Raw genomic sequence first — 25,399 nt, 5'->3', positions numbered from 1 at the left:
GGTTTTACATATGAGCACTGGGAAATGGCTCTAGAGCGCCACCTATGCCTTGTTAAATGCAGCCCTACGACCACATCGTTTCAGCTACATGTATAAAATCTGGCACACATGTGAACAAGACGAACAAAAAAGTCTGTGGGCCCATTGACGCAAACCCAACAGGAAGTCCGCAATTTGGAACTGAAGGTGACATTTTGGCTCTAATTTTGCCATTTCCATGCCTCGAACTTTTTCGAACTCCTCCTTGGGATTTGGTTGTATAAGCTTCATCTTTGGTCAGTGTAAACTACACACCTGGGCCATGTTAAATTGCGGAGCTTTTGAGTTTTCGTGATACGGTGAGGCCGTGGCACCACGGCGAATTTTGATGACTCGCCATGAAAATCTTATTGCCTCTCATTCTGTCATACATTGTCCGATCTGGACCAAAGTGAACACATATGATAAGGCTCCAGCCCTGAACATATTTCAACTGCCATATTTGACATCAGGGACAGCGCCACCTAGTGGCAACAGGAAATGTCATGTTTTACACTTTGGGGTACAGTATTGTGATGGGTGACATCTGCAGCCTCAAATTTCTCCAGAAAAGCCTTAAGGAGTTGGTCTTGGGTTACAGTGAAAACTGTGACTTTTCGCGAAAGGGTGTGACCCCAGCGGCATGGCGAACTTTGATGTCACGCCATGAAGAAACAAATTAGTATAACTCAATAAAATCCAGTCTGATCAGTACCAGACTTTACAGGCATGATGTCAGTCCCGCCCTGAACAGATTGACGTGCCCATTGTCAGTAATACGCAGAGCGCCACCTAGTGGCAACAGGAAATGTCATGTCTTTCATTTTGTCGTACTGATTTTCACAGGTTCATCGTGGCCACCTCAAAAGCGGTGAATATCACCATCAGTTGCTCATGATGCTTCGGTGCGAAAATTGTGACTTTAAACTGAACGGCGCACCCTGGTGACAACGTGGTTCACCGTGAACAATGAAGTGACGTTTGAGGGGCTTGAAAAGTTTAAAAAGTCTTGAAATTTGGCCCACACCTCCAATGGGACGAAGGCTTTGTTGTTATGTGATCACCTTCCTTGAATAGCGCAAAATGGCTCCACAGCGCCCCCTACAAACTTTCAAAATCATCAGCCCCTGCTCTGTGTTTTATGTATGAGTCTGAAATCTGGGAAGCTTATAGGAGAGATCAAGATGTACAAAAAAGTCTCTTGGAGCAAAATCCCAAATCCAACAGGAAGTCAGCCATTTTAAAATGAATGTGTAATTTTGGCGACATTTTCCCCTCTTTTCAGGCACCGTTCTTTGACGAACTCCTCCAAGAGATTTCATCAGATTGATGCGGTTTCCTGTGTGTGGAATCTAAAGACCTTTGTGATGTTAAATTGCGAAGCTTTTTACGTTCAAGGAAACAGGGTGGTCATGGCGGCATGTGGAGTTTCAATCACTCGCCAAAAAGCAGTAATCTGCTGTCACTCGAAAACACAATGTCCAATCTCTCCCAAAGGTCGTAGGCATGATTAGACTCGAGCTCGGATATGTTTGTTATGCCATTTGTACATAATGGTTACACCGCCACCTAGTGGGACGACTATAATCCTGGTTGAATAAGATGAAATGTTAGCTGGTGGTTAAATGCATGAAATCCATCAATGTCACATCAGATCGGACGTGCTGGTTTTAGGTGTTGGCCGTGGCTCGACGCGCCGGGGGTGCGAGGGCCCTCATAACGCTGCTTGCAGCTTTAATTCTGGTTGGATCTTTGAAAACTTTTTATGGCAGAATTTGTGGGTTTAATGTTAGATTTTCAAATGTAATCCACACATTTTCAAAAGGGTTGAGGTCGGAGCTTTGGGAAGGTCATTCCGGAAGGTTAATGTTAGTCTGCTTTATCTATTCCAAAAGTAGTGTTGATGTTTAGGATCATTGTCCCCATTGAAACAATAAAATAGTATCCAAGTTTCAGATGTTTAACTGTTGTTTTGAGCGAAAGTTGAAGAATTTGGAAATTATCCCCCTTCGTCATATCATCAACTTTGTGATGAAACCACTTCAGCTAAACAGCCCCAGAGCATAATACTACCACCACCATGCATGAAGGTTGTTGCAGTTATTGCCTATTAAATTTGAAAGCCTCATCTTTATTCCTCTAAACATACTTTTTGTTATTGTGGCCAAATAGCTCAATCTTTGTCTCATATTTTTCTCCAGAAGCCATTTGACTTGTCCATGTGGGCAGCTGCAAATTTCAATCTGAATGCTACCCCAGAAATTACGATTAAGCCCGTCTGCTTCAAGGTTCAACATGTTGAGTATTCAGAGATGCTCTTCTGCATACCTTGGTTACAACAAGCGGTTATTTGAAATAATATTGGCTTCCTATCATCTCAAAGCAGTCTGACCTTTCTTCTTTGACCTCCAGCATCAACAAGTCATCGTCACCTTATTACTGTATATATTCTTTTATTTCTGACTTCTCTCACAACACTGTACAGATGGTTGGGGGACGTGATAGACCAGCGTTTCTGAAATACTCAAACCAGTCCATCTGGTACCAACAACCACGCCATGTTCAGAATCTCTTAAATCATCCTCCTTCTTCATTCTGATACTCAGTTTTAACGTCAGCTGGTCATCTTGACCATGTCTGTATGTCTAAATGCACTGAGCATCTGCCATGTGATTGATTTATTTGATATTGGCCTTAACAAGCTATTAAAAAGGTGTACCTAACAAAGTGGCCAGTGTGAACTGTGGGTTCCTTATTTGTCTGAATATTGCCTAATCTAAAGTGAAAAGCAGAGAAAAGAGGAAATCCCATGCACACACTAGCTGTATTTGTGAGTAGTAGAGTGCCTGCTTGTGTGAGACATTTCTGATAATTTCCACAATACCCACTTGTGCTGAAGTGTGGGTTTATTATACAGTATTCTGGCACTTTTCCAGACTGTGACACACTACCTGTAGGCTCACACACTTAAGTGTTCACCACAGTTGCGGGTACTGGAATAGACCCAGTACTGAGGAGGTGTTTCAGAGTATCAGTACGGATATGAGGCAGAGGGAAAAACTGTACTGACAGGCAAAAAGACCATGACTAGTTCTTGCATCATTAGCCAAAGACAAAAGTAGTTGGCTTACCAATGGAAATGCTTCTACTTACAGCAAGTCGACTGTTTTAAGCTGTAAAATCTAATTCTTCAAAATATTTTCAACCAATTTAAATAAAACATCTTCAGTTTTCACTTTGATTACATTTATTTTTCTGACTTAACTGTGGAAGTTTTTGTTAACACAAATGAAAACTTATATGTGAGCAAACAAAGCAATGCCTACTTATTTATTTTCCTTCCTTTTTCAATTTGCCCTTCACCCTATCCCTTCATCTTCCTCTGTCACACCAATGATCTGTATGTCCTTCACTACATCTATCAATCCTCTCTGTGGTCTTCTTCTTTTCCTCCTGTCTAGCAGCTCCATATTCAACATCCATTGCCCGGTATATTTATTATCCCTCCACTGCACATGTCCAAACCATCTCAGTCGTGTCTCTCTAACTTTGTACCCATTTCTAACTGTGTCCATCCTGGTCACTCACTGCTAGCTCCACTTCGTGTCTTTTTCTCAGTGTTACTGTCTAAAAAACCATACAGCAGGTCTCACTATCATCTTGTAAGCCTTCGCTCTCACTCTTTCTGCTATCCTTCTGCCACCCCTCATACCCTTTTTCAACATTAAGCTATCACCTTTGTTCTAGAAAAATCATTATCAGTACACTTCTCCATTCCTCAGGGATCCTGTCACTCAAGACTGTGTTAAAAAAGTCCACTCACTTTTTTCCTAACATCTCCATACTTCCATGGGTTTTTCATCTATACCAATCACCCTTCCTTTTTTTATCTGCTTTTTATCCACTTCTACATTAATTAACCTAAAGCATGCCAAATCTTCCATATTTCTACATAGTTATATGTATTTGTGTAATTTGCCATGACAAAAATAACAAACCATTGCTGTTTTTAGCTTCTTAATTCATTAACTTGGCTTTTTTTATTATTATTATTATTTATCCCACTTTAATTCCGTCAGGTAAAGTGGGACTAATCTTCATATGTTTCTGGCTAAAATTATAGATAAGATTTAACATATTTTAACGCACTAGCAGCAAGAACGTTTTTCAACCAATTAAAAAAATTCTATTAAATTTTGTTGTGCAGTTTTATTTTGTTAGTTTGTTAAGCATGAAATCTGAGCACTCACTATAAGGGGCCAGTGAAAGCACATGGTAGTAAATTTTGAATTGACTTTGTTTTTTTTAAACCATCATCATTATTATTATTTTCTTAAATAATATCAGAGGTCTCAACCTTTGATATTAGTAAAATGTGTTCTTATACTTCCAATTCCGCCAGAGAGAAGCAAAGCACGTCTCTTCTGGGTACTCTGAGGAAGCAAAGAAGAAGAAGAACTTCCGCAAGTCACGGAAAGATTACCTAGGGGTGTTAGCTGCTAGCTCAAAGCTAGGTTAGCACTGTATGCATATGTGCAGTCTGTTCTCTAAATGTTGCCATGATTTAAGACCAAACTCCCCTCTCCGACTAACGACATCTCGGTAGGTAGAACATATACGTTTATTGTTAGGCATTTACTCCTTTTCTGGTCGGTTTCTAATGGCTGAAACACCTATTAATGTTAGTAAACTCGGTTAGCATGAATGTTTACAGAGCTAGTGTAGCTTACTAGTGGGTTACGTTAGCTGCTGTTAGGAAAGATAGTTTCTTAGCTAATTTCTGCAAATTTGGCGTTTGTTTAACGACCTTTTCTCGCTCACTCGCTTTTTATGTTATGGTTGCTATCATGGACATTGTGGTTTGGTGGCATCACCCTGATAGTGGTAACATTCCCGTTATCTAGCTTCGAGTCATTGGCAGCAAATGCATTGAAATCGGCATATAAACTAGTGATTTTTGCCAATCACGCGACAGAAGACTGGTTTTTAAACTGATGCCTAGTGTGCTTCGTGTTGTCTGAACACTTCCTGGAGTTGCCATTGATCCGAAACCTGTGTTTACAGCGGCTGGTTAACGAAGAGGTGTCAGACATGTATACCTCTGGGAAATACAGCTCGCGGGGCCCTGCTCTCATCCCTCGGATGAAAACCAAGCACCGCATCTACTACATCACCCTGTTTTCTGTGGTGCTGCTTGGACTAATCGCCACAGGGATGTTTCAGTTTTGGCCGCACTCCATTGAGTCCACAGCTGATTGGACCCTCGACAAGCGCAGTGTTCACGACGCACCTCTGATCAGACTTCCCGTCTCCAGTCCCATACCTGAGAGGGGTGACCTGAGCTGTCGCATGCACACCTGCTTTGATGTATACAGGTGTGGCTACAACCCTAAGAATAGAATCAAGGTAATGCTACCTGGAAACACTCCCCACACACAGACACTCAATTTTCTTAGAAGTCACGAACAACTGTTGAAATTGTGCTTGCAGGTTTATATCTACCCTCTGCAGAGGTTTGTAGATGAATTGGGGGTCCCCATCAGCAGCACCGGCCTGTCTCGAGAATACAATGATCTGCTTAGTGCCATCTCTGACAGTGACTTTTACACAGACGATGTTACAAGGGCTTGCCTTTTCATTCCATCTATTGATGTACTAAATCAGAACTCCCTCCGTATAAGAGAGACAGCCCAGGCTCTGGCAATGTTACCCAGGTACTCGGTTTTTATTTTAATTCAGATCCTCAAAAAAAGTCTGAAACGCCTCCTGGTAATTACTTTGAAATATTGTCTAAATTTACATTACTGCAGTTTCAGTGGTGATCAGGACACCAAAACTCCACGTGTGGAATAACAAATCAAAATTGATTAAAAAAAAATGTTTAAATTGCTGACTTTCCCCAAAATTAAGGTCTCAAAAATCCCCTTCCCTCCCAAAGTTATACTTTGTACTGCTGTAAAATACTATAATAGATTTAATTTCAGCCTTATTTCATCACAATAGGTCTCTGTTGTGATGCCTCTGATTTTAAACATGTATTGGAGTTTAACTGTTTTGGTAGTTTTTAATCTGTAAAAGATTCACATATTGTCTCTTAAATATGCGCAATATTCTGTTTAACCAGTATTTTTTGATACCAAATAATACATTGATAAATTTTGAACTTCTTAAAACTACTAAATGGTAACAGCTTAAAGTCAAATAAGGCTTTTCTTTTTAAAATGAGCAGTTATTTATTCAGGTAATTAGAAAAACTTCAGTCAGTTTTCCATTGTTCAAATAATCTTCAAAGTGAGAAGTTGTTACAGCTCTGATCTTGATGATGATGTTTTGTTAGATGGGACAAAGGGATGAATCATCTGCTTTTCAACATGTTACCTGGAGGCCCTCCTGACTACAACACTGCCTTGGATGTGCCCAGAGACAGGTAAATGGAACACATCTTAACATAATTACTTTGCTGTGATTGAAGTCACTGAGAAATAAAAAAAAAATAACATGATTTGAATTTACAGCATCGTAGTATTGTATGTTTAACTAATGCAATGGATAGGGATGGGTATTGATACGATTTTCACGATTCAGATTCCATTTTCGATTCTGTTTAACGATTCGATTTTTTTATCGATTCTCTTATCGATTCTTTTTTAAAAAGGAGAACAGCGAATAGCTTAGAACTTTGTTTTATATCTTCTCTTTGAACAAGACAGAAATTTAGGAGTAACATGGCCTTACAAACCTAACAGTGAGATCTTAAGCGATCCACAGCCTATGGCTCTTCAATGGGGTGTCACAGGGTCCCCAGGAAAAAAAATTGTAAATGTAAAATAATAAAATAAATATTCTTCTGTAGCAATAACAAAGTATAACATAAATTATTCAGTAGCAATTACACAAGAATATCCTGTAATGTCCCTGCCTACAATTAAACACATTCTCTTACCAAACATCGGGGGCATCTGCTGTGGCAAATGGGTGCAAGCCTTTGACCACAAACTTAGTCACTGCTCGGTGACATTCGTCTATCCTGGCCTGAAAGGAGACGCTACCGGTGGACTGCAGCAAGAACTGCCAGCATCTGAGCCAGACTCTCTCTCTCATCATGGTCACCTAAATGCACAGTAATGGCAGGTTTTGTAATAAGGCAGATCGCGCAAACAAAATATGCACTGTTAGTTGATTATTTACCTGCCGCATTAACGGGAGAGGACGTGCAAACGTTAATGCTGCTGCTGGGTTGAGATTCACGAGTCCGGAGCGGAATTAAAAACACGACATTCATTTAAGGTCATCGTGTGTTTTGTGAGCAAATGCTTTTGCATATTCGTAGTGTTTCCTCCCTTAAATGAAATATCTACTTTGCAAGTATTGCAAGTTGCCCTGTTGTCATCCGTTCTCGTAAAGTATAATCAAACTTTTGAGCGTTTGAGCCGCTTAGGCGCCGTGTTTCCTGCCAGGTAAATGACGCTCCGCAATGTGGTGACGTCATTCGGGGTGACTGGAATCGATAAGGGAATCGTTTGCAAAAATGGCAAACAATTCCAAGGAATTGAAACAGTGCGAACCGGTTCTCGATACCCATCCCTAGCAATGGAACTGATTATATTGATGACTGATAATAGTAAACGAGATGCTCATATTTAGATCAAAGCTTTGAGACTTCCATAGTCTTTGTTCATTAATTCCATTAATTAATCCTCATCAGCTGAGGTTGTACTGGTACAGCTTAAAAGCTGTCTAGAAATATGATAAATAAGCTTTTATGTTGTCCAACAGCCTCCTGCTTGGAGGTAAAAATGCATTCAACTAGAAAACAATGTTAATCAGTTTTTGTGCAGAAATTATCAAAGTTCAAACAAGTATTTATCAAAACTGCAGTCATTCACAAATTGTTAAGAGTGATATTTTGATGCAGATGAAAGATCTACTTACAAGCAGGTAAGAGAGAACATGTTTTCCAGACCCTTTAAGGCAGGGGTGTCAAACTCAAATACACAGTGGGCCAAAATTCAAAACTGGAACAAAGTCGCGGGCTAACGTTAATATTTATTGAAATATATTTATTCCCCCAGATATAACAATGAATCTTTTCTTATGGACTCAAACACGTTTTGCTGAAAAACTGAATATGAAACAAGCAAAGCTTAATACTAAACAATATATATATATTAGCTGTATTATACAGCTAATATATAGCTGTATAATACAAATTACAGCTCTGATAGTAATTTGGTATGGCTTCGCGGGCCAAATGTAAGTAGGCTGCGGGCCAAATTTGGCCCGCGGGCCAGAGTTTGACACCTATGCTTTAAGGTGACTGAGTGAGAGTGATTGTTAAGGATGCAAGAGGTTGGGTTTATTACCACGTTTGAGACACTGAACACTATCTTAGCTGTAAGGAATTTCCTGTGCTCATCCACAGTGTATTTGGCATGGAGCCTCATCAGAACCAGGTGTGCATGTCAGCATGGTTTCACTTTATAGAAAAGTGAAACCACGAACTTAGTACAGAATCCATATCATTGGGAACTGTTTAAGAATATAACCACAAGCAAATCGGCATTGCTGTTAACAAAATGTAAATTTGAATGAGTGAATTTGTGTTGAGCGTGTTAAGGTTCCTCTTTTCTGGAAACATTGCTACAACCCAGATCTGTTTGTTTCAGAGCATTGCTGGCTGGAGGTGGTTTTTCTACATGGACCTACAGACAAGGTTATGATGTGAGCATTCCAGTTTATAGCCCCCTTTCTGCAGATGTTGACCTGCCTGAGAGACAACCTGGGTAAACACATGTCACACATTGACTAAATTAAAATCATTTCCTAATTTATCTTCTCTAATAACTGGTTTCCATATCTTCTGACTCCACCCAGGCCTCGGCACTACTTTATTCTTTCTTCACAAACTGCTATTCACCGAGAGTACAGAGCTGAACTGGAGCGATTGAAGGAAGAAAATGGAGAAGCCCTTCTTCTTCTGGACAAGTGTAGCAACCTCTCTCAGGGTGCTGCCTCTGCACGAAAACGATGCTACAAAGGGCAGGTGTACGACTACCCACAGATCCTGCAGGTGGGAAACATAACAATCTGCACTCAAAGAGTCATATTTTTCTCGTTAAGTGCACTCATTTAAAATCTATTTAATTTATTCATGTTCAGAATGCAGTTAAAGTTTTTTCCTTGTAATTAATAGTTTGTTCCCAACATTTCTCTGCAGGAGTCGTCATTCTGTGTGGTCTTGAGGGGGGCACGTTTGGGTCAGGCTGCCCTCAGTGATGTGCTACAGGCTGGCTGTGTTCCCGTCATTCTGGCTGACTCCTACATTCTGCCGTTCTCTGAAGTACTTGACTGGAAAAGGTCTGCCTACTAGGGCTGGGTATCGTCACTGATTTCTAGAATCGATTCAATTCCGATTCACAAGGTCCCGAATCGATTCGATCCACGATTCGATTTAATTCGATTTAATTCGATTCGATTCGATTTAAATCTGGGAAATTTTGACAGTCAGAAATATTATAATTCAGATCAGTACATTTACATATTTTTGTATCAATAAAAAGGAAGCTGACACTCGCAAGACTTTATCACAGGTGTGAGCATCACAGCAGATGCTTTTGTGTCAAAGTAGCTGAAGATAAAACACAGAAAAACATGAAGGTGATTTTCCTGGCCTGGGATTTTATAAAAATATTCTGCAGTACATCAAAAACGAAAGAAAACCATTAATCAACATATGAACATTACCTCTGAAGTTACAGCGGTTTTATTAGAGACACGGTTAAGCGTTTTGCATTTTGAATAATTTTAAAAAGTTTAAATTTATTCAGTATTGAACAGCAGAAATGAGGTTTTCTTTTCAGAAGAATGTAAAAGGGAAAAAAACAGCGGCTGACAGCGCTGTAAACAACAGTAGACTTGTGTAACAAGCAAGCGAATAATGAAGAAAGGGAAACTGTTCTTGAAGTACAGAGAGAGAGAGAGAGGGAGAGAGAGAGAGAGCTGTGCATCGCGGTGGAAGCAAAACAGTAAAAGTCAGAGTGAATTCATGACGATGTTTATGTGAAGCGTTTGGATCTTCTTCTGCTGCTGGTTCGGTCAATATTGTTTGGAGAGAGATCAAACTAACAGCTTTAGAATCGGCTCATAAAGGGCGTGAACACAAAGCGCCGACCCGCCGACAGATCAGAGTCAGCGAGCTGTCGGCTTTCAGCCACGACCGTGAGAAAGGCGACATCTCACTGATTCTGATCCGCGGGTCGCGCTGTGTGTTTAAGTCTATGTGCAGAATCCATGTACCTGCTCTCATTTACTGTCTTAACTGTTTGGTGGTTCTTGAAATTTTGTGAGATGTCACCAGAGATTCTGGCATTTCGGGCAAAATAAATTTATATTAAAAAAATCGATTCAGGATTTTAATGAATCGATTTTACGTTATCCAAGCCAGAATCGATTTTAATCGATGAATCGATTATAAAAACCCACCCCTACTGCCTACATCTTAATACAGTGGAAAAATAAATCGTTTGAAAGCCTGTCATATTTAATGCTTTTGTTTCTGCACAGGGCATCTGTTGTTATTCCTGAGGAGAAGCTGTCAGAGATGTACACAATCCTGAAGAGTATCCCTCACCGACAGGTTGAAGAAATGCAGAGACAGGTACAAGACAGTGTTTAACATCTCTCAGCAAACTTCTGCAAAACTAAAGAACATTTGGTTGCAGTTTATATTTGGTTTGCACCATACATTTAGATGTCAATCAGATATCCACCATGTCGGATTGACATGCTAGTCGCTGGGTTTTACAGCACTTGCATGTCATGTCTGAGATGAACCTGGTCCTTAACCAGCCGGCCAACCAATCAAGCCCTTGAAAACCAAAACAAATTTTATGTCATGTGCAAAAGACAGAAATTTGGCTGGCAGTCTTCCTTTTTGTGAGTTTCCTTCTTTGCTTAGGCTAGATTTTTAAAAGGCTCTCTGAGGACTTTATGTTGATTCTAGCTTGAATGAAATGGACAGAGACGGCTCATTCGCTTTCCATTTGCTATGTGCATTGAGCCACAATAAACAAAAGTGAAAGCAGCCACGAGAGAGGTGCACCAGTTCAGCTGCTCCTCATTCACTTGTATCAACCCAAGTCCATTTACCAATTATACTGGCCAAACAGGCGTTTTAGGCCAAGGGCTCAAAGATGGGGTTGGTGTTGGATTACGCCAGATATACTCTAAAACATGGTTTGCTTGTCAGGTTGCTAGGTTTTTCTCAGGGGTGTGGTACTATGCTGTGGACATCTCACAGCTACCATGGAAGCATCTGATATTTTTTATTCACTGGTCACAGAAGTACTCTTTTGCCTTCTCTGATGGTGTACAGATGGATCAAACTGATCACCACTTGAGGTTTTTTTTTCTGATACATTTCTCTTACCAAATTCTTTTTTATCGTGATTTAGATCATTTATCAGACTGAAAGAAGTCATTTTAAGACAGAATTTTACTTTAATGTTCAGGAAAAATGCTAGATAAAGCATGTTTCTAATATCCTTCTGTTTGTATTTGTTAAGTGCACCATGGTACATTCCCATGTTAAAAAAACAACAACTAAAAACACAAACCTTATTTATCAGAATGGGAACATCATAGTTTTGAGATGTATTAGCATTCACAGCCACAGTGGCTAAGTGCCAAAATTAACAAGGATGTGAACTTTTATTATAGGTCACTGGGGCACTTTTGCTTAATGTACGATTATCCAGATTATTCCCAAATAAGAGTACTGGACATTGTTCTACATAAACCATAGAGTAAAGTTCATGCTGATTTTTTTTTTTAAAGCACATGTATAACAGAGCTTGAAAGGGACCTGTTGCGCTGATTTCCAGCTCCATACTTTTATTGTGAGCTCTACTGCAGTTCAAAATAAGTTCATGTACCCTAAACTGGGCTTTGTTGCAGCCCTTCAGTTAATCTGCTATCCAGACATATTAGTTCCTCTCCCTTTAGGATCACCCTGATTTTAATCCTACTTCCTTCTGATTGGTCCCTCCTCCCAAACAGGAAGAAAAGCAGATGAGTGAGATTTCTGAAGTGACAGCCAGAGATATGAAGGATGTCCTCGCTTGTTGACATCATACAAAGCTAAAAGTTAACTAAAACTTGGTCTGACAACAAGCAACCAGTTTGAAGTTAGAAAGGTTCATAGGTTAATTAAACATACACTGACCTCGATATGTGGAACTTAGGTGCTGTTTAATATAAACTTTCATTGTTGTAAAGGGAAAACTCAGTGGGTCCATTTAAACTTTTGAGATAATGTATTTTGTTAGATCTGCCAGCAGAGGGCTCAGCAACCCTTGATTTCAGAGTGTGTAAATCTTAGGTGGCGTGATTTGTAGTAATTGTCATATTGCGTGGGGTGGGGTTTCCAAACAAGAAAGGAAATCGGGAAAGAGGGAGATTTGATGAGAAAACAAATCGGACTAAGATAAGCTACTTTTGTTTATACTGTTAATACTGTTGAGCCTCTATTAGTAGCCAGCGGACTTGGTTGAAGCTGCAGAACTCATTTTCAAATTTGAGATGATGTAATTGCATCAAATTAGGTCACATTTAAAAAGGCCACATACTAAACAGCTGTGAGATGTTAACAGTGCTCAATTGAGGCCACTCCAGAGCCAGTGTTTGTATATTTACTCCCGTTGTTTTCTTTGGGTCATACCCTCAAAATAGGACACATAGATCAAATAAATCAATTCTGTCATTAAATTAGAATACATAAGAGAGATGGAGGGAGTTACTGCCAGTGAGTTTAAGTTAAACTTACTCCTCATCTTTTCCTTAGACTGTTTCTAGTTTGCTGACCCTGCCTATTGTCCCAACTTGCAATAGTCTCACTGTATAGGTATTCCTGTAGTCTTCTTCTTACATGCAAGCCTTCATTCAGAACTGAGCAGTCAGAACAATGACAGTGGCTTCACTGGCTTTTTTTGGTCATTTATTTGTTGCCCATTAAATTTAGTAGCAGGTTGTTAATTTTACCAATTGAGTTGCAAATTTAATCTCAGCTGAGGTGCTCCAACAGATTCCTGTTTTCTTTCCTAAACACAAACCCAGGAGTTATATAAACTTCGCAGTTTAAGGTTAAATAAAACATGAAAACACAGGTTAAACAAAGGAAAATGGGAATCACCGCATTGTGTGCTTCTTTGTTACACTACAAAATGTTTTGGAGCCACACAAACCTGCTGATAAAACTGGAATGGAAAGGTTTTCCCGGTAAGCGTGATTTGAACAGACTTCAGGTTTCACTGCTGTTTTTGATTATATCAAAAACACTAATGACTGCCTATGTCTGTACACAACTCAGTGACTGCCAATTCTGGTTTACAGGTTAATTCATGTGTCAGGCACTTGAGAGCTACAGCTGATTTAAACAAAGCCATGCAGAATACCGTCAGCTTAACTGTTATTGTGCACTGCTTTGACATTTTAATGATTATAAACAACAAAAAAGCAGGAGCTGCTGGGGAGTATTTTAAACCAGCCATTACATCAGATTACTGTTACATCATACATGAATTATTTTTCACCATTTGCAGCGGCCTCATAGTTAAAATTTACATTACACCAGTATTTTTTAAAAAATGATTGGAGAAGTAATTTTTGTTCAGCTTATGGATTATTTGGTTGGACGTATTTGTACTGCTGTACTTTTTGTTTTAAGCAGTAGAACCAACAGGGACCAAGTATAGACTATAGACTTGCTGCACGGTTACTGCTCCAGTTGGAAGACGTAGAAAGGGTTTCTCTTCTCTCTTGCAATGATGTCTGTTCTTCCCTGCTCATAAAAATTCCTCCAGGCGCTGGGAGAGGGTGGAGGGGAGGGGAATGGGCCCTCAGGCCAGCACAGTTTGCTTTTTGCCTCCTCCCGGTCGGAAAAGAAACTTTCATCACTGGCTGATTTATGGACCGTTGGGATTCCCCCTTGAGATTAGAAAGTCTTTTTGGATTCTCCTCAGCTCCTCTGTAAAAATATAGTCTCTTTTTGTTGTTCTACATCTCCAATCTTTCATCTCATGACATCGACATTGGCGATTTAGGGAAATGTCTCATGGTTATGTGTTAACAAGCTCTTTGTTTAACATAGAGCATCCACAAAATGCAGTAATGCTCATGGACGCATCCATTAGGAGGGCAGACTCTAAGATATTTACATCCTTCACCCCAAAACTATCAGTAATTCAGATTGGGTGGAGTCATATAAGTGTAACATGGCACTGTCCCTTGAAGTTTCATAACAGTCAGATCTTGAAGCAATTTTCATGATTATAGAAATTTAACACATAGATGACTTCCATGCTTCCAATATTGACAAAAACTATGTGAAGTCAATGGTGAATGAGAGCACTTGGAGATTCCAGAGTCCGTTGCTGTAGCATTAAGATATGGGTTAAGAGTTCACTTATCATAAAGTCAAAGCAGAGATGTGTTGAAGGAAAACAGACGCAGTCAAAAGAGATTTCATTGGGCTTCAAAAGAAGAGTCGTTGAAGGACAAAGACGTTGGAGAGGGCTGCAAAATTGTCTTCAAAGATGTGGGCCAGGGAATATCTGGATTTTATAGTTATGACAACACTCTGGTGTTATTTTTTTATAACTGCTCCACTCTGTAGGTTAATATGAGAATAAAAAAAATTTTTTGGAGGACATAATATCATTTCATGTGGCCAGTGAAATAACATATTTATCTTAAAGTTAGTAGTTCTAGATTTACAGTTCTGCTGTGAAAATATATATATTTTTTTATATGCACTGATTTATCTTATATCTATTTGCAGCATTTTTTTTAAATAATATTTACGTAAGATATGTTGCTAAAGTTAAATGCACTGGTTCTTGGATAGTGCTTTTCTGTTCTAGTTGAGCATTCAGAATGCTTTCTCATTCACCTCCTCATAAAAGCACGTCTTTATTACATCTGAGTGCGTTCTATCAAACATTAATTTTCCAATGAAAGCATCGGCGAACATCTTGGGTTTAGTATCTTGTCCAAGGATACTTTGGAATGTAGACTGGATCATCCAGGGATCAAGCCATTGACCTTCTGTTTAGTAGATGACCTGCTCTACCTCCTGAGCTACATGAGACGAAAGAATATACGTAACACTGAATGTGAATGCACTGACCCTAGGCATGTCGTGTTTTTACTCTGGCTTGCCTGTTTCCAGTTTTAAGTAGTTTTGTGTCATTTGTCTACAGGCACGCTGGTTCTGGGAGGCCTACTTCAGCTCCATGAAGGCTATTGGCTTGACAACTCTCCAGATCATCAACGATCGCATCTACCCATATGCTGCGCGTACTTATGAGCAGTGGAACAATCCACCTGTGGTGGTATGTAACTGTCTACACTTGACATTGACATGCATATTGCAAATGTTTGTAACTTTTAGTCACCAAACAGGATATTTAATGTTCTATTATTATCTTTTAGTTTTGTGCTGTTGCTTTTTTTTTTTTTTTTTTTCATTTCTTTTGCAGCAAACATCTGTATAACCTATAAAGTCCTTGGCTATTATGTGCTGAGCTGCTCAGTTGTATTCCTAGAAGTTTTTTTTTTTTGTTGTTGTTGAAGACATCTGAGTGACACTCGTCCAAAATAGAGCTTTGGCTGTACACACGCTCACAGTACCACATAAGCTTTCCCACTCTCCTGTGCCTTATAAATCAAAGCCTCTTTAGTAGAGTGACAGTAGATGCCTTCCCTCTTTCTGAAATACCACAGATGCAGCGCTTCACAGTTTGGTATACACCCAGATAGCTTTGAGGGAGCCAGTTTGTGTCAGCAGTTCTGCGCTCAGAGGATGCCTCCATTGTGGTGAAAACTAAGTTCCCGTACGCCTGAGTCATTGTGTTTGTAGCGAGAACGCTGGATGTGAAAGAATGGTCTCTGTGTGTGTGCATGTGTGTGCTTAGCATCCCTGTGGTTATAAGAGTTTGTGGCTGCCGACATCTTGGCTGGGGCGACCATCTCTCAGGAGTTGTTAATCAGCTCGGTCTGATCTAGAGTCTCCTCCATCCTCCGCCTGTGGTGTAGAGGCGTGTGCATGTCAGCTTGTGTGTAGATGCATAATAATGGCCTTGGATCTGTCAGATGTCTACAAGTACCACATTTTAAGTAGATCCACTAAAATGCCAAGATTAGAGGTGGCACTTGCAATCAGGATGCGTGGATGTAAACAGTCAACACTTTGAGGGGGTTTTTTGGTGGGGGGGACTCCCTTTCCAGTTCTGCTTAAGTCCGTATAGTATTTCAGGATGAACTGGTTATCCAGCTGTTCACTCTCAACCACGACTTCACTCTAAACCAGCTCGCTTCACAAAACAGCTTCACTTGACATTTGCCTCTTGTGTCAAAATGTTTCGTATTAACATCTAAGCCACCAGTCCATCCCATCAGAATTACTCTGGTCTCAAAGTTTGTCCCAACCCAGAGGGTGTTGACGGTGTCACAGGACAGGTCTTTAGATTAACCTGCCTGAAATGGGAGATAAAGTGTTGTCTGTATGAATTCTGTGAATGGATGGTGAGGAGAACTTGCACACAGCACTAAATACATCAGGCAGACATTTTCCCCCTCTCCTCCCCTAGTCTTTTGGTGGTAATTGAAAGCACATTGCCCAGGACTGCTGGTGCCTTTGGAGAGGGGGTTTCAGAATAAGGGACAAGCTGCTTTTTGTTTGGGATTTGTAGGAAGGGGGCATACTTGTAAGGTTTTTACATTACAAGAACTGAGGCATCTCAGACTTTATAATTTGCCACAGTTTAGGTTTTTGTGGTGATTGGGACCTGGGCATAGGAAAGTCTTTTTCTTGTTTTTTCTTAAAGTTAGAGTACAATCTTTGAGTATTTGGGCATTACTTCTTTAAAAAAAAGTTAAATATGAAAGAAAAGAACTGCTATGAGGTCAAAGTGCTGACTTTGAACGACATACTGAAGGCTGTGTGTGAAATGTCATTGAATAGTATTTTATATGCTAAAGTAAGGTTTTGTTTTTTATAAGTTAACTGAGTAGTACATGAAGTGCATGCTATTCTTGGGAGAAAGTTTAAGTATCTGGTCACCGGTCAATACACCATCTTAAATATCCCACAGTAGAGCAGGGCGATATGACCAAAAATATTTATCATGATATACATTTGAAAATTTGCAATAACAATATAACTGGTGATATAATTGACACTAGACAAAATACTTTACATGCTCTACCAAAAATACTGCTTTGTTGTGTATCTGATGGATGAAAGCTAAACCAGTTCCACACCACTGAAGTTGCAGCATTTTTACAAACCAGTTCTGATTCATCAGTTTCATTCAACGATCCGCTTTCACCCTTCTCATTCTCCATCACGGCCATGTGCGTATGTAAACAAAGGCACTGCGCATGCACGTTTTACCCAAATTCTATCGCGATATTTCCTTTTCTTATTGTTGCCCAACATTATACCGGTATTACCGTGAATGGTATGATATGACCCAGCCCTAACCCACAGTGTAATGCAGTACATGGCAACACAGCTCGATGACAATGAGGACACTAAGATCTAATACTAACAATGCTTTAGTTAAAAACTGACATGAATGCACGAAGTAGTGCCTCAGAAGGATTCCTAGGACTTTTTAAATGGTTGAACCAGTGTGTAAATAATCAACAAGTCCATCACATGTGTATAAAGAGAAGTTAAATATTTAAAAATACAGTTTTGGGCCCATCAGAAAATGATTAAATTCCTTGGATGAGAAAAAAATGCTACAAGTAACTCAAGTAATGACATGCTAACAGAAGTTGTGTAGCAGTTCTCAGATGTCCTGATGTCTAAGATTAGAGAATAACCACCTAAGCAGTTCAAACAACCAAATAAAATTCTTCTTCTTAGTTTAAATGTTTAGTATAAAAGCAAAATGACTCCTACCACTATTTGATGGTTGATATTCGAGCTGTGGCTTTCTTTTATCGAATCTTTTCTGTTTGACAAATGACTAAACTGCTCTCAGTGTCTTTTAGTCTGTTTTCATGCAACTGTGCTGCCTATATGTGTTAGTTTAATTGTTTCCCCCTCTTTTTATTTGACAATGTGACAACGACCACAGTGAAGTTTCCACTTGCCAGTAAAGTGCTTTTTTTTTTTTTTCTTTTTCTAATTGTGATGGAGTGAGTGATGTTGTGTAAAAGGCAGTGGCCGTGTCTCTGTTGACAGACTTGTGTTGATGCTGTGGAAGCAGCCACATAATCACACTGTGGCCACCTGGGACCAGAGAAGAAACAGGGTTTATATGTACTTCAAACAGACCACAGATTTACTGTGTTAGATGCGCTCTCTTTGCTGTGCTCAAACACAGTGGAACTTTTTTTGGAGCTTTTGATGAAGTTTATCAAGGGTGCCCTGAAGGTCTTATATTCTTATATTTGGCAGTAGTGCACGCTTGTTAAGTGGAAGATATGGTTTGGTTTTATTTCCCCTATAAAAACACCCTTTAGAAACAACTTGTTTTTTGAGACTGGTTTCAGTAAGTTCAAAAGGAGCATAGATTTAAATGATAATCCCACTCCATGTATTGTATTTGTACTTTTAGAAATAGTTTTAAGCAGTTTACTGAGGACTGCATTCTGTTCTTATTTACTTTGTGCACACCATCACAATTTCTTTTGGAGGTGAGTTTGTTTTTTTTAATCTAACTAACGGATTTACATCCAGGATTACGTTCCACACTGACTTTAGATGGCCGCTACTCGCAACTGGGAAATTCTTTTCATTTTTATGACTGTTCCATCCCATCCCGTCCTCCCTGTCCAGCCCACTTTCTCCTACATTTTCCTACCTTAGTCTCACTTGTCACAATAGCATCACAAGATTAGTAGGCACGAGAGGTTGGACACCTGTCTCAATTTCCAACTCCTTTCTTGTCCTTCTGTGCTACTGCTTCTGTAGGGTTTACTTGGCACTGTCACTTGAAGCTTTTGGCTTTAAATACTCAGCCTCTGCTAGGCCCTTTGACACACTGTTGGACGATTCTTGCTCCATTATAAAAAGTGACCTCACTCACCACTAAAGCCCTGTTATTGGGCATTCAATCATGGAAACCATGACAGACTGGTTTGACACAGAATTCATGAGACTAGCGCTACAGTGGCTTTGCTTGGAAAGGACAAAAAGAGTGAATGATAAAGAATTGAAAAAGATGCTCCAGGCATTAAAAGCTTATGTCTTTCTTTGTCGCCTTTCTTGTACAGAAGTGGTCCAGTGTAAACAGCCCCCTGTTCTTACCACTCATCCCACCGAGGGCTCCTGGATTCACAGCAGTGGTGCTAACCTACGATCGTGTTGAGAGTCTTTTCCGGGTCATCACGGAAATCTCCAAGGTGCCTAGCTTAGCTAAACTGCTGGTGGTGTGGAATAACCAGAACAAGAGTCCTCCTGAGGGTGAGTGGAAAACATTCAAGGTCATGAAACTTTTCAGAAGCCTATACCCACTTTGAAGTTTACTGGGTCAAACCAAACTAGCTAGGTAATGGAAGCAATCTTGTAGAAGAGACTGTGATTGGTATTCTTGTTAAATTTTGTGTTCAATTGAGAGGGGTTTCTGATATTTACTTCTGCCCTAAATTACCAGTCACAACCACAACAGCCCTCAACTGCACTTCTATTGTGATACCATATTCTTGCTTCCTGCTTTTCAACCAGTTTCACCCAGCGACAGCCAGCAGTCACTCACCAACTGGTCAGGACCAGTCTGCAATCACAGGATATTATTGATTGGTCTCTTGGCCTGTGTGCCTGAGCAATAAATGTCTTCTGTACAACAGATAAATGATAATGGAGAGAGCAGCCAAAACTCATCTCCCCACAAACGGTTTCATGCTCTCTGGTTGCACAGAGGGTTTTTAAATAAATAAATAAAAAAAGTAGAGCGGACTGGCAAAACACTGCCCCTAAAAAGAGAAGTGTATTAATGATATGCAGATCACCTAGCTACTAATTTACTGATTGCTCAGCGCTCCAGTCACAGTCACACGTAGAGTAAATAAATGTGTTGGTGCTAATAAAAAAAGAACCTGTTATTAGGATTTGGTTGGTACCAACTAACTCTGTTTAACTTTTTCTGCTTTTCTCTCAGGCTATTTATCATCATTAGTTCTTTACAGATTTTTGATAGTGAGGTCTTATTAGTGGTTATTTATGGCACGGTGCCCTATAATTATTTACCCTTATTAGGCAGTTAAGTATAAAATGGTTAGGTCCTTATCCCACCGACACCTTAATTCAGATGAAGGTGTTTTATTCCGAGAATTAAGTCTGTCTTTCTGCTGTAAGAGTTGGCTAATGTACTCAAGTAGTGAATGGCTTTGAAGTGCTGTTAGTTGCCTTTTCATTAGAGGCATCAGCGGCGCCTGGTTTGATGGAGCCTTTGTGTCCTATTAGACTTAACAAGGGGCCATTGATGGGTCAGACTTATGGGGCACAACCCACTATGAAGGCAAATTTCTTCCCCATTCACACCTAGCCTAGATTTGATGTGTTAATGGCTTACTGTTTTTGCTCCACCCTTTTTTTTTTTTTTTAAATTTTGGGGTTTTTTTTATACACAATCCAGCATTACATCTATTTTTAGCAGTAATTTGTTTTATAGCAAATAATCTTTTGACTTTTATTGTCTTGTTTATAAGCCTGGAGGAAAAAAACAGAAAAAAAACTGATGACAGATCCAAAGAGAGTGTGAAAAAAGAAACTCAGGGCATTAAACTCAGCTTATTTTTGACAATAGCTTTTGACAGGAGACCTCAGACTTGGTTAGGAGGACCTGGAGCTCCTCTCATGGGCTTCCAGGCCTCAGTTACTCCATTAATGGGGGAACACATTCTGTGTGATCTGTCTGTGCCATAGTCCGTGCCATGGACACTGCCCAAGATCTTTGAAATGCTCCCCTGTTGGTCTGCCTCCTGAAGAATCGTAGTGTGGTTAGATTTGCATGTGCTTGAGGTTAGTATAGCGATATGAGTCAGTGAGGGAAGTTAAGCTCCCACAGCGCTATTTTTCCACTGCCAGCAAAGATTTCAAAACCTCTTTCAGGGGTAAATGATATCTTCACACACTGATTTTTTTCTAATCATTTTCAACCCCTAAATGTCTTCCACATACATCTCATTTTTATTTGCAGTCATTTAATTTGATTATTCAGTGACACCAAATATAGCCAACTCATTATCACATAACGTGAACTCAGCAATGTTTGTCTTTAAAAGTACAATTTTGGAATTTTTCTTTCTGTTTAAAAAAAATAAAATAAAAATGTTTTGTTTTTTCACCATTGATAGAAACTCTTTGGCCGAAGATCAGCGTCCCACTCAAAGTCGTGCGAACCAAAGAGAACAAACTGAGCAACCGTTTCTTCCCCTATGACGAGATCGAGACCGAAGCTGTGCTAGCGATCGATGATGACATCATCATGCTAACATCTGATGAACTGCAGTTTGGCTACGAGGTGAGGAAAAACAAAAGAAGAATTTAACCTTGGCCATACTTTCCAGTCATCTCCCTGATGGCAGGTATTGCAGGGAACCACTTCAAGTTGATCCCAGAGTTTAAAGTCATTGAGTGAGATTACAGTGTTTATTCTCTAGTGGTTGGGGATTTGACGGCCTGTTTAATGTGTTTGATGTGTGAAGAACAATAACAGGTCTGGAGCTGATGCTTTCCATACTCACATACCTGTCCAGCTCTTTTTAGCCATGCACACTCACCTGAATCCATTTAAAAACCATTTAATAAAATTATGCTCAGTTAAAGGGTAATTACGCTGAATTACAGGCCGTATAGAGGAGGAGTTTCACTGTTGGTGACTCTGCTTATAGAGGGAGGTCAGATTGACTGCTGGTGTTGAGCCAGCAGCCTGTTGAAATATTCAGCTTGTCATGAATCAGTTTCTTTCTGAAAGCGTTCTCTTTGTTTTCCAAGTTTTTGACTTTGAGTAATTGTTTTTGGAAAAGCATCAGACACGGATGTAAGATTAAAACTTCAATTTGAAATTTGTTCTGAATATTTCATTTTTTAATGCAAGTCCTTAATTCTTATCTCTGTTCGCGTTAGCTGAGTGTTAGACGATCTGTCTTCTCTTCTGCTCTTTCCAGGTTTGGAGGGAGTTTCCAGACAGGCTGGTGGGCTACCCCGGGCGGCTGCACCTCTGGGACCATGAAATGGGAAAGTGGAAGTATGAGTCGGAGTGGACCAATGAGGTCTCCATGGTTCTAACTGGAGCTGCCTTCTACCACAAGGTGATCTGAGACAGGTTGCTTGAAAACAAGTTGAGCTTTAATTTGCCGTTTTTATACATGTCGCGTTTGTTTTCGTTGGAAAAATGAGCCCATGTTTCAGCATGTTTAAGACTTCACAAGAAGTATGTAACAGTTCAGCAAAAGTTGGGGTAATTTCTGTGGGAAGATGATAAAGCATAGACTTTGGGTCGCAAGTCAATTTTGGAATTTGTGCCCTCGTGGTCCCAGCATTGCTATGTTTTTGTATTGCTGCAACTATTTTCTACACTAGCAATTTGTCAGTGAAAATGTGTGAAGCTCATCTTAGATTAGACCACAGCATCAGTAGTGCATTGATGTAAACGAAGTATTGAAGGTACTGATGGTACTTTTGCTTCACAGTAATGCAAAAAGCTATGTGCATTGAGTTTAAAGGAAATTAGAAAAACAATAGTTCTCCTTACATGATGCTGGTTCACTATGTTAAACTGTCCGCTCTTTTCTTTCTTTTCAGTACTTCAACTATTTGTACACATACAAGATGCCGGGAGACATCAAGAACTGGGTGGATGCTCACATGAACTGTGAAGATATTGCCATGAATTTCCTGGTGGCCAACATCACTGGCAAAGCCCCCATAAAGGTATGTTCATGGCTCTGTCTGGTCTGGGTGTTAAAAGTTTGCGTGGGGAGTCTGTAGCCTGACACAGCAGACCAGCATCTCTGGGTCTGATCAGCTCTCACCCTTCAACATCACAGCCTCTCCCCCTCCCCATCACCCCAACTCTGTCCAGGTGCAGGGGCCCTGAGCTAAAGCCCGACCTTAACCTCCCTTATCTGGGAGTCACTCACTGACACTCCCCCTCCCAGTGTGTTTTTCTAAGCTCACTAGGGCTTATGCACACTCTGCACACTTTCTTACACCTGCACCTCTGGTCCTACCTCCCATAACATCTCCAACAGGTTCCTTAACTTACCCTCTTTGACCAAGAATATCTGTCTTCCCCTTCCTTCTACACACGTACATTCAAATGTTCACATGTTCATGACAAAAGTCAAGGGAAGGAAATGTCCTGCCGATAAGAATTAAAAAGTAATTCTTCACACTGTCTGCAACAAAAGTTCTCTTTGGATGTCAAAGACTTGCTTCATTTGACCAAACTGCTCCTGTTTAGGATGCTGAGCCTTAACAAACCCTGAAGTGAGCAAATATCACTGGTGTGACTGTAACTGTGCTTCTGTTTAGGTGACTCCAAGGAAGAAGTTCAAGTGCCCTGAATGTACTGCCATAGATGGACTGTCGCTGGATCAGACACACATGGTGGAGAGGTATTTGTTTTCCAAATGATCAACAAAAGAGCAGCTGAAATTCCCTCAGATCATTTTAGTTTGGTGCAATTTCAGAACATCAGTAGTAGAGTGTGTTTATTGCACTGTTTGTTTTCTAACAGTCTAAAAAAAACCAAGAAAATAATTTTGTACAAAGACTAAAAATAAGTGAAAAAGTAGCCAATGTCCAAAAACAAACATTATAAAAACCTTCATGTAGCAATTGCATAAAATGTCAAAATAATGTAAGTGACCTTAATGTACCCAATCTCAGTATTGAGTCTATTAAGGGTCAGATGCTATATGAATGGTTTTATCATGCTTGTTGATAAAATGTCTCCCGCTCTGTAGATCTGAGTGCATCAACAAGTTTGCCTCAGTTTTCGGGACGATGCCTCTGAAAGTGGTGGAACATCGCGCAGACCCGGTGCTCTATAAAGATGACTTCCCAGAGAAGCTGAAGAGCTTCCCCAACATCGGCAGCCTCTGACCAGCCAGCAGAGGATGTTTGGACCCCATCACAGCCTCAGCACTCAAACACGCATAACCAACACTGTTTTCTGACTGAAGCGGGATGTGCTCATGTCCCCTCTCAGTTCAAGTGATTTTTGTTTTTACCTTGAATTTAATGACATCAGGTTTATATTTTAAATCAGAGTTAAACCAAAATCTGAGGTGGCTGTGAAGTAGTCTGACGTTTGACGGACAAGGCCGACTGACTCCAGGTTTTTGGTCCCTCACTGTTACCGTTTTGGAGCTGGTTGCTTTGGGCTCCAGCTACTCTCGATTCAGTGTATACAGTGTATATATTTGTATTTTGCAGCAGTGCTGTATAATTTATGATTCTCCAACACAAACTTTCTCTTCTATGTTTTTCCTTCTTTCCAAAAAGCTGACATCGGACATTATTCTTAAAACTGTACAACACAGAAAGAGTAATAAATGTTAAAGTTAACACGATAAATATCAAAACGATTCAAGGACACATCCGTGTACACTTTATTCATGATGTACAGTGCTTTATGCAGTCAGAGCGGACCTTGGGAAAAAGCTGGCACCGTAAATCTAAGATTTAGAGTGAGTAGGCGATTTGGAAAAAGGCATGTCGAGCTACTGGAGCATTTCACTGCAACTGTAATTTTATACCGCCTGAGCGAGCCTTTCTTTGTATTTATGCGTAGAAATGTAAGAAAACTGTGATGCTTATTAAAGCATCTACTAAGTCAGTTCATGAATTGTCTATGAACACTACATTAGAATAGAAGACTGGTTGACAAATCCACATTTTTCAAAACAGACATAAACGGTTTGTTTGTTTTTCCTGTTTTGTTTTTTTTAATCTAACCTATTGTGTATGTTTCACTTTTTGACCTTTTTTGTCACTAATTTCTCCAGTTGCATCATTAAGGCAGCAAATCTGAGAGCAGTGCGGTCTTTTAAGATGGTTTTGTTTGTTTGTTTTAAATTTCCCTTTCCCGTTGTTTTCATATTTTTTCGACTGGGGTTTATGCATTTAACTGTATATATGTGACTTTGTAATACAAATAAAACCCTGCACAACCATGTACCACAGTTTTGTTTTGTTTTTTATTTTCCTCGATGTTCAAGAGAGGTGGGAAAGAAGATGAGGAAAGACACTTTCCTCTTTAACGTCTGCCTCGCGCTGTAATCTGTGACTGTCCAGATCAGCCCCTCCGTGACACGGCCGATCCACTGTTCCCTCCAGGCTGTCACCTGTTGTTAATAT

At 39.9% G+C, this 25,399-nt stretch overlaps 1 protein-coding gene across 2 annotated transcripts; it reads left to right on the top strand.

Annotated features, from left to right (window-relative positions):
- The first annotated feature begins 4,460 nt into the window (after window positions 1–4,460).
- On the top strand, window positions 4,461–24,577 carry ext2 (exostosin glycosyltransferase 2). Of its 2 annotated transcripts, none has more exons than XM_085402642.1 (15): window positions 4,461–4,620; window positions 5,083–5,424; window positions 5,509–5,732; window positions 6,356–6,445; window positions 8,685–8,801; window positions 8,893–9,088; window positions 9,236–9,375; window positions 10,582–10,675; window positions 15,276–15,407; window positions 19,306–19,495; window positions 21,388–21,554; window positions 22,201–22,344; window positions 22,838–22,966; window positions 23,570–23,652; window positions 24,004–24,577. In XM_085402642.1, the coding sequence occupies exons 2-15, from the start codon at window positions 5,110–5,112 to the stop codon at window positions 24,140–24,142; spliced, it is 2,160 nt and encodes a 719-aa protein (XP_085258768.1). In that variant the 5' UTR covers window positions 4,461–4,620; window positions 5,083–5,109; the 3' UTR covers window positions 24,143–24,577. The 2 variants fall into 2 exon arrangements, with proteins under 2 accessions (XP_085258768.1, XP_085258775.1); XM_085402649.1 differs by having other exon boundaries at window positions 4,474–4,624.
- Window positions 24,578–25,399: the final 822 nt, after the last annotated feature.

Source organism: Rhamphochromis longiceps, linkage group LG1 (assembly GCF_057381845.1).
Source record: "Rhamphochromis longiceps isolate RC_006_pf linkage group LG1, R_longiceps_female_GT1.1, whole genome shotgun sequence".
NCBI classification, from domain to species: domain Eukaryota; kingdom Metazoa; phylum Chordata; class Actinopteri; order Cichliformes; family Cichlidae; genus Rhamphochromis; species Rhamphochromis longiceps.
Note: the sequence above shows the minus strand (reverse complement) of the source record. Positions and strands in the feature narration are given on the sequence as shown.